Below are 11,636 nucleotides of genomic sequence, written 5' to 3' on the forward strand. Positions count from 1 at the left end.
AGGAGGGTCGCCACCCAATGGAGGTGCTCTGCGGGCACGCCGGGGGCGGGCCGGGTGCGTAAGACTTTTCGAGAAGACCCCGCAGAGAGCACGTTGTTCTCGGCCTCTCCGGAGCTAGGCCAGCCATGGCGGCGGTGAAGACCCTAAATCCGAAGGCCGAGGTGGCCCGGGCCCAGGCAGCGCTGGCGGTGAACATCAGCGCGGCTCGGGGCCTGCAGGATGTTCTGAGGACCAACTTGGGGCCTAAGGGCACCATGAAGATGTAAGCCCGGGCTGGCGGGAGGGCGGGCCTGGCGGCTCGATGGCCGCAAACTCGAGTCGCTGCCTCCATGCCTTCGCGCTAGCGTTTTCTTTCTCCCATATCTGGGCTGCATCCCATCCAAACTCCCCGAATCCGCGCCTTTCGGGGTTGCCATTTGCACCTATTTCTTATAGAGGAAGAGAGTGGCGTGTGCACCCTTCCCGAACCCAGCCCCCGGCCCCGAGTTTACTGGGATGTAGGAGTAAAGTCCAAATTTCGGGATCTGTTTTCGTTACCTCGTTAGCTAGCAAATTAATGAAGTTCACTGAGACATAGCGCTTGGATTTTTTTTTTAATTTTTTTTTTAAAGATTTATTTATTTATTACATGTAAGTACACTGTAGCTGTCTTCAGACACTTCAGAAGAGGGCGCCAGATCTCGTTACGGATGGTTGTGAGCCACCATGTGGTTGCTGGGATTAGAACTCTGGACCTTCGGAAGAGCAGTCGGGTGCTCTTACCCACTGAGCCATCTCACCAGCCCTTTTTTTTTTTTTTAATTAGTCACTCTTATTCACTCTCTTTTCTCGCCTCTCGTATCCGTTCCTCAAATTACGGTTGCTTTGGAGTCATATATTTCATAGCCTCCTTTGGTTCCCTTTACACTTCATTCTTTTTTGTGGGAATTTTCTTTATGTATTTAGTTGGATCGGGTCTGACTGATAAGTTACGGCTTGTCTCGAACTCCCTGTGATTCACTTGACTTCAAGAGGGGATGGAGGATATACATCACCTCCCCTTGGCTGCTTTATGGAATTCTTACTTGTTTTGTTTTGTTTTAATTGGAAAAAGTCACATCCTTGCTCATCAATTCCTTCCCATTTGGCAGGCTTGTATCTGGTGCTGGAGACATCAAACTTACTAAAGATGGCAATGTGCTGCTTCATGAAATGGTAAGAGGCTGTCGTGCTGGGTTTAAAAAAAATTTTTTTTGACCTTTTCCATTTGAGGTGGATAAAATTATTCATCAGGTCATACCTTTCAGTCAGAAATATAGGAAATGCTTTAGTGAGTTAGGGACTCTGTCAAATGTGACACATGTGTTTGGATCCTTGGTTTTTTTTTTTTTTTTTTTTTGGTTTTTCGAGACAGGGTTTCTCTGTATAGCCCTGGCTGTCCTGGAACTCACTTTGTAGACCAGGCTGGCCTCGAACTCAGAAATCCGCCTGCCTCTGCCTCCCGAGTGCTGGGATTAAAGGCGTGCGCCACCACATGTGTTTGGATCCTTGGTTTTTGTTTTGTTTTTTGGTCTACTTTGTAGTCTGGGCTAAAATAAAAAATTGTATAAAAGAATATTGTTATCTCTACTTTAGCTAAATATTGTACCACAGAGCTATAATCCCAGCATTCAGCCAGATCTCTTGAGTTCAAAACCAGGTAGAGCTACATAAGCATAGTGAGACCTTGTCTCAAAAACAGTGCAATGGGAAAGAAAACCAAAGATAAACGCTCATCTTTCCACTCAACTGCAGGAGAAATGAAAATCTTACTTTTGTTTGTTTAAGATAAATCTCACTGTGCAGCCCTGCTTGGCCCCAAACTGGGATTAAAGCTATGCCTCTCACACCGGGCTGTCTTATAGTTATTATTTTTGTCCCAGGGATCATATTAAATTGACCCAACTACCCATTTCCCTCACTTTCAGGTCCTATAGTTCAAATCCTAGTAAAGGGAATGACTTGAAATCCAAGCAAAATGTAGCCAGCGGTACTGTGCAGTCTTAGTGGAAGGCATTGAAAGAAGCCTGTCCGTGTTGTACCCTAGGTAATGTTTTAAGTTATTTAAATAGTTCTTTTTCTACCTACAGCAAATTCAACACCCAACAGCCTCTTTGATAGCAAAAGTGGCTACAGCCCAGGATGACATAACTGGCGATGGCACTACATCCAATGTCCTCATCATCGGGGAGCTGCTCAAACAGGCGGACCTGTACATTTCTGAAGTACATATGCTTCTTGCTTCTGTGCTATGTTGTTTGGTGGGCTATTGGTACACAGTGATGTGATGCTAGCTGAGGGCACACTGTAGAATGGTCGGGCTGCTTAACGCTGGGAGCCTATGCCTGTCTGTAACCTGGTCTGAAATGAATGGGAAAAAACTTGCCGACTGTATGTAAATGATTACATGTTTATCATTAACCTGCTAGCCTCAGACTCAGGAGATCTGCCTGCTACTGCTCCTACACAAACACTATTCTCTGATCTCAAAATGATGTGAATTAGTTTCAGATGTCTGTAGACAAGAGAAGAAGCAAGCTCTTACAGCTAAGTTTTAGGAGCCAGTTTTTGTGGATTGCACAGTGAACACCCAAGTGTGCTCTGTAGTTCCCTTGGCCTTGACTCTGTGCTAGAGTAAAGTCTGTTCTTTTCCTCTGCATTAAAAGGAGTACTGTGTCCTTTTAAATGTATTCAGAAAATCAGCACACCGTCTTAATTGTAGTAAGTATGAATAACTCAGGGTGTTGCTTCAGACGTTACTGGACTTAGTGTTAGTGGTGTCTAGTTGAAGATGCAAGTGTTGGCAATGGGTTTATCACTGTTTGGATTATAGGGTCTTCACCCAAGAATAATAACTGAAGGTTTTGAAGCAGCAAAAGAAAAGGCACTCCAATTTCTGGAACAAGTCAAAGTAAGCAAAGAGATGGACAGAGAAACACTCATCGATGTGGCCAGGACATCTCTGCGGACTAAAGTTCATGCTGAACTTGCAGATGTCTTGACAGAGGTGTGTATTAAGCATAGTTGGGCGCATGTGGTACAATGCATGGGGAAAGTCTTATCTAAAAACCTGTTCTAAGTGTTGCACACATAGGCTCTTCACAGGGATGCTGTCTAGAGGAAGGGGTTAGAGTTTTCCCTAGGCAGTAATGATCTAATCTGTCTTCAACGTGGAAAGAAGGGATTGTTAACTGGCAAGGCTTAGGAAGGAAAATTTGCACTGTTGGAAGAAGTCTCTAGTCCTGTGGTTTTGCTTCCATTCCTCCCTGCCCCCTTTGCACATTTAAGGGAACTGGTAGTTTGGTATGAGTTACAGTCTAATCAGGCTGATTAACATTCTTCTCTAATACTTTCTTTGGGGGACTTTGGAACTCACCTGCTAGTCCACAATACAGCATGAATTGTTACAAGGTGTGGTTAACCATTTTGAGGGAAAGGTGGGTTTGAAATATCGCTGAGATTGGAGGCCTGCGCCACCATAAAATAGCACTCCTGTTACAGTTAGGGTTTTTTCTTATGCCTTTTACACTCTTCTGAACAACAGCTAAAGTGTATCAGCCTGTACACACTGAATTTATTAATGGTTCTCTCATAGGCTGTAGTGGACTCCGTTTTGGCCATTAGGAAAAAAGACGAGCCCATTGACCTCTTCATGGTTGAGATCATGGAGATGAAGCATAAATCTGAAACCGATACAAGGTAGGTAAGAGACCGCTTTGACGTGCTTCCTACCACTGAACTGCTCCCGGTTCATAGTGAATAGGTTACTGAGTGTGGCATTTGCTGTAAGTAGCAAGCACTCTGGAAATGACGGAGGGTGAGGCTGTGTTTGTCGTCAGTATGATTCTGACCACATCAATGAACAAGTATTGATCTGCTTGTGTACAGTACGCAGAAGGAAAAACTCCCTTCAAGATTCTAGTTTGAAACTTTTTTTTTAAAGATTTGTTTATGTGTGAGTGCTCTATCTGTATGTACACCTGCAAGCCAAAAGAGGGCATGAAATCCCATTAAAGATGGTTGTCAGCTACCATGTAGTTGCTGGGAATTGAACACAGGACCTCTGGAAGGATGGCTAGTACTCTTAACCTCTGAGCCATCTCTCCAGCCCTGAAAACATAAAGTGATAGCCTGCTGGTAGTAGATGTGCAAGCTTATTATTTTTGTTCGGGTGGCCGGTCTTGTGTCATAGAGCACTCCTTTTTCACATTTGACCTTAGGTTTAACTGAAAAGTTGTTGAACAGTTTCACAATCTAGTGGATGTATGTAGAAATTAGTACTAACAATTATTTGACTTTATTTTATAGCTTAATCAGAGGGCTTGTTTTGGATCATGGGGCTCGGCATCCTGATATGAAGAAGAGAGTGGAAAATGCCTACATCCTCACGTGCAACGTGTCCTTAGAGTATGAGAAAACGTGAGTTTATGGCCCTCTTCAGGGTGGAGGAAGGTGACATTCTTTTTCCCCACTGTGAGGACAGTAATGCAAACATGGGGGCTTGGGTTATGTGGAGCCCACTGGTACAGCACTTGCTTGGAATGTGTTTAGCCTGATGTAAGCCCCTTAAAAAAACTAAGATAACATGGAAATCTCTCCTTTGTCTTTTATTTTTTTAATAGAGAAGTGAATTCTGGCTTTTTTTACAAGAGTGCAGAAGAGAGAGAAAAACTAGTAAAGGCTGAAAGAAAATTCATTGAAGATAGAGTTAAAAAAATCATAGAGCTGAAAAAGAAAGTCTGTGGTGACTCAGATAAAGGATTTGTCGTTATTAATCAAAAGGTAAGAACTTAAAATTATGAATTAGTCTTATTTCTTTTTAAGGTGAAGGCTGCTGAGAAATGTTTGTTTTTATTCAGGGGATTGACCCCTTTTCTTTAGATGCCCTTGCGAAAGAAGGGATCGTAGCTCTGCGCAGAGCCAAGAGGAGAAACATGGAGAGGTGAGTGAGGCCAACGTTATAGTTTGCATGGGAGTTAGAATTATTCTCTTCATACTTCTGCTTGTTTTTTCATTTTACTAGCATGTATGAATTGAACAGAATTGTTGTTGTTTGTTTGTTTGTTTCCTTATACAGGCATTTCACACACATTCCCTGTGTGTGGCTCTGGTTCCCTTCTGTTCCTCTTACTGCTGGCTCCTGTTTGTAGATAGTCTGTTCTTAGCTGGGCGTGAATCCCAGCATTTGGGGAGCAGACGCCATATGTTCTCTTGAGTGAGGCTAGCCTGCTTTACAAAGCTAATTCCAGAACAGTCAGGGCTGTTACACAAAGGAACTGTCTCCCCCCAAAAAATGACACAGACTCTTGGTTTTATTGTAGCAATCTGTAAATTTAAAAGTCTACCTTATAAAAGTTTTTTTGTGTATATTCAGGCTTGTGCTTGGAGCAGTTTACAGTGTCTCCTACCTTGTGGATCCAGGGATTAAGCTCAGGTTGACAGGTCCCCAAACTTACCGTTTAGTTTCACTGTATTATCTGAGCTTGGCAATCCTCGGCCTTCCAAGTATATGGTTACAGATAAGCAACACCATTGCCAGCCATTATTTTAGCCATTTTTAAAGTTCAGGGGCTGGAGGAGACAGCTCTGTTATTAGAAATACGTAATGGTTCTTACAGAGCACCTGAGTTCAGTTACAAGCACCCCAAACGATGGTTCACAACCTCTGCAGCTCTAGTTTCTGTGGCTCAGAAGCCCCCCCTCTGACTTCTGGGCTTCTATGTGCTCACAGAAAAACTACAAAGTAGAATTCATTGGCATTAACTGTGGTCCCGTCTGGTCATCATCTCTGTCACCACGCTTCACTTTTTTCTTCTCCTATCCTTTAACACCATGTAAAAGTAGATTGAAGATATTTGTCTTTTTCCATGTCTTTACATCTTTTATTATGATTTTATTTTTTTTTTTTTTTTTTTTAAGAGAGAGAATTTTTTTTTTTTAATATTTATTTATTTATTTATTTATTTAATGTAAGTACACTGTAGCTGTCCTCAAACGCACCAGAAGAGGGCATCAGATCTCATTACGGGTGGTTGTGAGCCACCATGTGGTTGCTGGGATTTGAACTTCGGACCTTCAGAAGAGCAGTCGGGTGCTCTTACCCACTGAGCCATCTCACCAGCCCTGATTTTATTTTTTTAAGACAGACCCAGGTGACTTCAGAAGGAAAGAAATCTGTTTACTTCTGCCATCTCAGTGCTTTGGTTAAAGGCATGTGTCACCGTGCCATCTGTATTTTCCGTGTGTGTGTGTGTGTGTGTGTGTGTGTGTACACCATGGGCATTCAGTGTCCGTGAAGGTCAGTTTAAGGCATTAGAACCCCTAGAACTGGAGTTAGAGATGCTTAGTCAACATGTGGTCCTGTGGTCTGTGCATGAGACTCTAGGTGCTCACTGCTGCCTATCTCTCCTGCCTGTTGTACACTTTTGGAATAGACGGTGTAGGGACCTAAGAGGGTCAGCCTGGCGTATTTCACTTGCTTGGCATAGTTTATAACATGCAATCAAGTGAGAGCTGGTTGATGTTCCGCTGTGTAAATGTTGTCCTGGTAGTTCGGTTGTGGATTGTCTCACATTCTGAGATTTACATGGAATTCTATGAACATTGCTTTAAACGTTTATTTTATTTTTAGGCAGGGTCTCAGTATGAACTGACTGTATAAATCAGAATGGCCTCTAGTTCACAGAGATGAACCTGCCTCTGCCTCCTAAACCCTGGGATGGAAGGTGCGCGTCACCATGCCCAGCTGCCTGCTTTAGTTTTTTCAACCATGACATAAGTGAGACTTTTTTTTTCCTTGTCTAGAGGCCAAGGATGTGGTTGCACACAAACCTTGTAGTCCTAGCACTTGGGGAGTGGAGGCAGACTATTGGCCTGTGTGCATGTCTCAACCAAACATTCAATATATAAAACTAGAAAAGGTTCCTAAGAAATGTTCCTCCCACAGAACCCCATCCATGGTCTGGTTTCTTCATGAATTGCTGTTTTGGTGGCCTTGGCATGCAGTTTAAATTGAGATTAAATAGGTCATTTACCCACTGGGTTATGAAGAATGTGAAGGGGGCTGTTTTAAGATACACTTTCATGCGGTTCTGATAATCTCCTTGCTAAAAAGATTGTTGGCCTTTTTGAACCTGACCACCATGGCTTACTATATTTTCCTTAATGTGCTTTACTGTTGCAGGCTGACACTTGCTTGTGGTGGGATAGCTCTGAATTCCTTTGATGACCTGAATCCTGACTGTTTGGGACATGCAGGGCTTGTATATGAGTATACACTGGTAAGTAAGTGTTTTCTTCCTAAGACAAATAGTATTTTGTTTATCAGTGGTTGAGTAGGAAACTTTAAACTCAAAATTCTTAACAATTTTATGGGTTTTGGTTGGTTGGTTGGTTGGTTGGTTTTTGTTTGTTTGTTTTGAGACAGACAGGGTCTCTATACTGCACAGACTGGCCTGGAACTCACTGTGTATGGGTCTGTCACTGAGTTGAATCAAGGTTACTTCTAGGAACATGGGTGGAGGGTTATTCACTGGGCATAACCAACTCTTAATAGTGACTACACCATTTTAAAATGACTTCCTTTTATGTTTTGGTATGTTTATGTATAATGTAAGTTGGCTTTTAATTTCTTTTGCACCTCAAATTATTTCTCCCCTTCAGCTTTTCTTTCCTGGGATGATGGTGGGTTCCTATTATATTACTAAGTCTTCATACGCCCCTCCTGATTCTCTTTGCATAATACTTTTTGTATTTGTTGGGTTTGTGTTAAGATAAGGTTTTACTGTGTAGCCTTTGGAACTCACAGAAACCCACCTGCCTCTGCCTTCCAAGTCATGGGGATAGAGGTATACACCATCGTGACTGTGGGTAATCTGGTTTTGACAATAATTTCTCTTTTACACAGGGTGAGGAGAAGTTCACCTTTATTGAGAAGTGTAACAATCCCCGTTCTGTCACTTTACTGGTTAAAGGACCAAATAAGCACACACTGACTCAAATCAAGGATGCGATAAGAGATGGCTTGAGGGCTGTCAAAAATGCTATTGATGATGGTAAGAACCACTCAGTATTTGAGTTGTATTGCTAGTCTAAAAGGCATGGCTGAATACTGTGTTCTTTAGTCAGTAATTTACACAGCCAGACACCATGCAAAAGTAAAGTCTTCCTTTTAAGATGGCTGATATGCTGTATTTTATGGTATATCATTATTAAAAGTGAGTACAAGTAAGTGGCTAAGCCTGCTGGTTCCTGAGCTACTGGTTACTACTTACGGTAAGGTTGGATCCCTGTGCTGCTGGCTGTGACTGAGTGTGCTGTGGCTCTAAGGAGCAAGGCTGTGCTGAGGGTACTGCCTGTTGGTGCAGCGCCTGCCTAACTTGCCTGAGACTTGTACTTGACTCTCTGTTATTGCAAAAACAGATTCTGTGTGTGTGTGTGAGAGAGAGATCACAAGCATAGAGAAGTCATAAGTTAATTGCCTAATAACATCACACCTTAAAATGAATTCTAAACGACTGTCTTTGTTTTGTTTTGTATTTGGTAGGTTTTGTATCTTTCCCTGTAACTTAGCATTGTCTCCTTCCCTTGCCCACCAGGCTGTGTTGTCCCGGGTGCAGGTGCAATAGAAGTGGCACTGGCAGAAGCTCTGATTAAATACAAGCCCAGTGTGAAGGGCAGGGCTCAGCTTGGAGTCCAGGCATTTGCAGATGCCTTGCTCATCATTCCCAAGGTTTGAATACATACCTTTTTTTTTTTTTTTTTGGTTTTGGTTTTTCGAGACAGGGTTTCTCTGTGTAGCCCTGGCTGTTCTGGAACTCACTCTGTAGACCAGGCTAGCCTTGAACTCAGAAATCCACCTGCCTCTGCCTCCCCAAGTGCTGGGATTAAAGGCGTGGGCCACCGCAGCCACCTGGCTAGTTAAAACTTAAATTAGTTTTCCTGGAAGCCTGTAGCTGTGGTCAGTTGTAAATGTTAGTTCCTACAATAGAAAACTAGCTAGTTGTGGTGGCTGTGCCTTTAATAGCATTTGTGGGGTAGAGGTAGGCAAATTTCAGGCAGCCTGGTCTACATAGCTCATCTCATGCCAGCCAAAGGTATTTGTAGCAAGACAATACAGCCCTGAGTGGGTAGAATTTAAAAGACTCTCCACCCTATCACATCCTGTGACAGGCGAGCAGGGAGTCTCTGCACCTGTACAGGGGAGAAAGCTGGAGAAAAGAAGGGGGAAACCAACATACAGGTCAGATGCAAATTAAGGACTATGTGGCAGGAAGAGAGGCTTAGCTGACAGATTAGCACAGCTTCATAGCACCAGCCCAGTAAACCACTGCCTAGATCAGTTACTGTTCTCTGTTCGGTATTCAGTAACGGTTAGGGCTTATTACCAGTGCTTTGATTTGCTAGGTTTGGGGTATATTAGAGAGTTAGTTGGTCAACTACACTCTGCCTGTTCTTCAAAAAAGAACATGAATAATGGTTCTGTTTTCAGTCAGAGCATGCAACCTCAGCCTGTGTGATTGGTAGGAGCAAGAAGGGGTATGCTGTAACACATGTATGCTGTAACACATGTATGCTCAGAAGACGGCCTACAGGGAACTTTTTTTTTTTTTAAGATTATTCATTTCTTTAATGTATGTGACTATAATGTAGCTGTCTTCAGACACCAGAAGAGGATATCACATCTCATTACAGGTGGTTGTGAGCTACCATGGGGTTGTTGGGAGTTGAACTTCAGGACCTTTGGAAGAACAGTCAGTGCTCTTAATTGCTGAGCCATCTCTCCAGCCCCCTGGGAACTTTTTAAAATTGGAAATACTGTTCATTTATTCTGGCTTAACCCTTAATTCTCAGTGTGTCTTCTCAAAAATTAAATCTGTTCTCTAGGTTCTTGCGCAAAACTCTGGTTTTGACCTTCAGGAAACATTAGTTAAAGTTCAAGCTGAACATTCAGAATCCGGTCAGCTCGTAGGTGTGGATCTGAGCACAGGTGAGAATATTGCAGCTTGGTTGTGAGGTAAACCTAGGTGGGGGAAGATGGATGACAGGAGGATCTTGGTACCAGTGCTGTGTGGAAAGCAGAAAGCCTATGTCAGTAACCTAATAGAAGACATTTGGGAATGAGAGAAGTCAAAAGTGCATGTGTTGTGGGTCAACAGCAGTGTGTCCTGAGCAGAGTGCAGCAGTCTGGTAAGCAGTGAGCACTGACTGTAAGGCATTGCTAAGAAGAGTGATTGGAGAACTCTTGGTTACTAATGGAAGAGTACTATTCCTTTGTATTTAAAGTCCCTGACGTTGGCCTGATGCAGCCTGTGATCCTTTCAGAACTCAGGCAACAGGACTGCAGCCTGGATGCCGTCTTGGGCTATAGTATAGAAAATTCTTGTCTTTTGAAAAGGAAAAAAATATGGTCTCAATTGGCCCATGTTTTCTGTTTTAGAATTGGTAGGGTTCATCAAATATATGAAAAAAACCTTTGGTGCTCTTGGTTATTTGCAGGTGAGCCAATGGTGGCCGCAGAGATGGGTGTGTGGGATAACTACTGTGTGAAGAAGCAGCTGCTACACTCCTGGTGAGTGTACACGCTCATGGCGGCTCGCGGGCGGGCGGCAGACACAGCAGTTTGGGTTGAAATCTCATCTGTCCTCTTTTCCTCCTTTTCAGTACTGTGATCGCCACCAACATTCTCCTGGTCGACGAGATCATGCGAGCTGGGATGTCCTCTCTGAAGGGTTGAAGCCTGCCTGTGATACTACAGGATGTTGGGGGGGAATGGTTATTTTTGTCCAAGCTTCAAGTGATTTGGAAAATAATTTTCTCTTCCCTGATTGGAGAAAAGGAACAGGACATTTGGCACCTATTCAAATTATACTGTAAAATTTTATTTTTGCCTTGAGTATCTGAAGACACTCAAAGCAGCTCTCTTTCAACCCACTGAACAAGTTGTTTTAGCTTCACCGATACATAAATTACATAAGATAAGCATGTTGTCTACCCTTGTTCCTTAAGTGTTCTTTGAAAGTTTGTAATGGTTTTCTCCTAAATAAGGCATGGTGACACATGCCTGTAAGCCTAGCCCTTTGGAAATAGTCCGGAATTTCTAAGCCAACTCAGGCTACAGGAGACCCCAGGTCAAAAGAATAATTTGTTGTGGATGTATTTGAAATTATCCAGCCAACTCCATGTTAAACATGTAAGATCCTTGCCAGTGTAAAACACATCTGGGTAATTTATGGGTTTCATAGTGTCTAATAAATACTTAAAAGAGTGAAGCTACTGGATCATTCACACTTGAAATGACTGAAAATGCTTCAGAAAAGCTAATAAAGCCAAGTTACTCCGTTGAGGCTGGAGGGTCAGAATTCTGCGGCCCAACCTCCAGACATGGGAACATAAGAGGCTGAGAGAGTTACACATTTAACAGCCAAAAGAAGGACGGTTGAAGAATAAGGGTTAGGGTGAAACACAAGAATTTTAGGCTATTTTCTATCTTCTTTTTGCATCAGACCTGTAACAGCTTATCTCTTAGGTTTTCATGTACTTGATTTTATGTGTTTGATATCTGGGGAGAGAGGCTGGCTCCGTATTCCACAGTGAGTGAGTGAACAGCTCTACTGAAT

At 42.9% G+C, this 11,636-nt stretch overlaps 1 protein-coding gene and 2 non-coding genes across 3 annotated transcripts; all 3 read left to right on the forward strand.

Moving 5' to 3' along the window:
- Positions 1 to 27: 27 nt before the first annotated feature.
- Positions 28 to 10,998, forward strand: Cct6a (chaperonin containing TCP1 subunit 6A). The gene is made up of 14 exons (XM_085837215.1): positions 28 to 262; positions 1,131 to 1,194; positions 2,109 to 2,243; positions 2,852 to 3,025; positions 3,614 to 3,717; positions 4,327 to 4,437; positions 4,641 to 4,800; positions 4,878 to 4,960; positions 7,202 to 7,298; positions 7,925 to 8,072; positions 8,616 to 8,749; positions 9,904 to 10,006; positions 10,516 to 10,588; positions 10,681 to 10,998. The coding sequence occupies exons 1-14, from the start codon at positions 126 to 128 to the stop codon at positions 10,751 to 10,753; spliced, it is 1,596 nt and encodes a 531-aa protein (XP_085693341.1). The 5' UTR covers positions 28 to 125; the 3' UTR covers positions 10,754 to 10,998.
- Positions 2,594 to 2,728, forward strand: LOC115031187 (small nucleolar RNA SNORA22). Its single transcript, XR_003836807.1, has one exon. It is a non-coding gene; the product is annotated as a small nucleolar RNA SNORA22 (small nucleolar RNA).
- On the forward strand, positions 8,116 to 8,246 carry LOC115031184 (small nucleolar RNA SNORA15). The gene has a single exon (XR_003836804.1). It is a non-coding gene; the product is annotated as a small nucleolar RNA SNORA15 (small nucleolar RNA).
- Positions 10,999 to 11,636: the final 638 nt, after the last annotated feature.

The sequence above is a fragment of the Mus caroli genome, unplaced genomic scaffold (genome assembly GCF_978045245.1).
Source record: "Mus caroli unplaced genomic scaffold, Mus_caroli_1 scaffold_4, whole genome shotgun sequence".
NCBI classification, from domain to species: domain Eukaryota; kingdom Metazoa; phylum Chordata; class Mammalia; order Rodentia; family Muridae; genus Mus; species Mus caroli.

Excerpts from the sequence above, each read along its gene's own strand:
- Cct6a (XM_085837215.1), top strand. The coding sequence starts at position 126 with ATGGCGGCGGTGAAGACCCTAAATCCGAAGGCCGAGGTGGCCCGGGCC. Across the intron at positions 263-1,130 it reads CCTAAGGGCACCATGAAGAT|GCTTGTATCTGGTGCTGGAG; the intron begins GTAAGCCCGGGC and ends CCCATTTGGCAG. Across the intron at positions 4,438-4,640 it reads TCCTTAGAGTATGAGAAAAC|AGAAGTGAATTCTGGCTTTT; the intron begins GTGAGTTTATGG and ends TTTTTTTAATAG.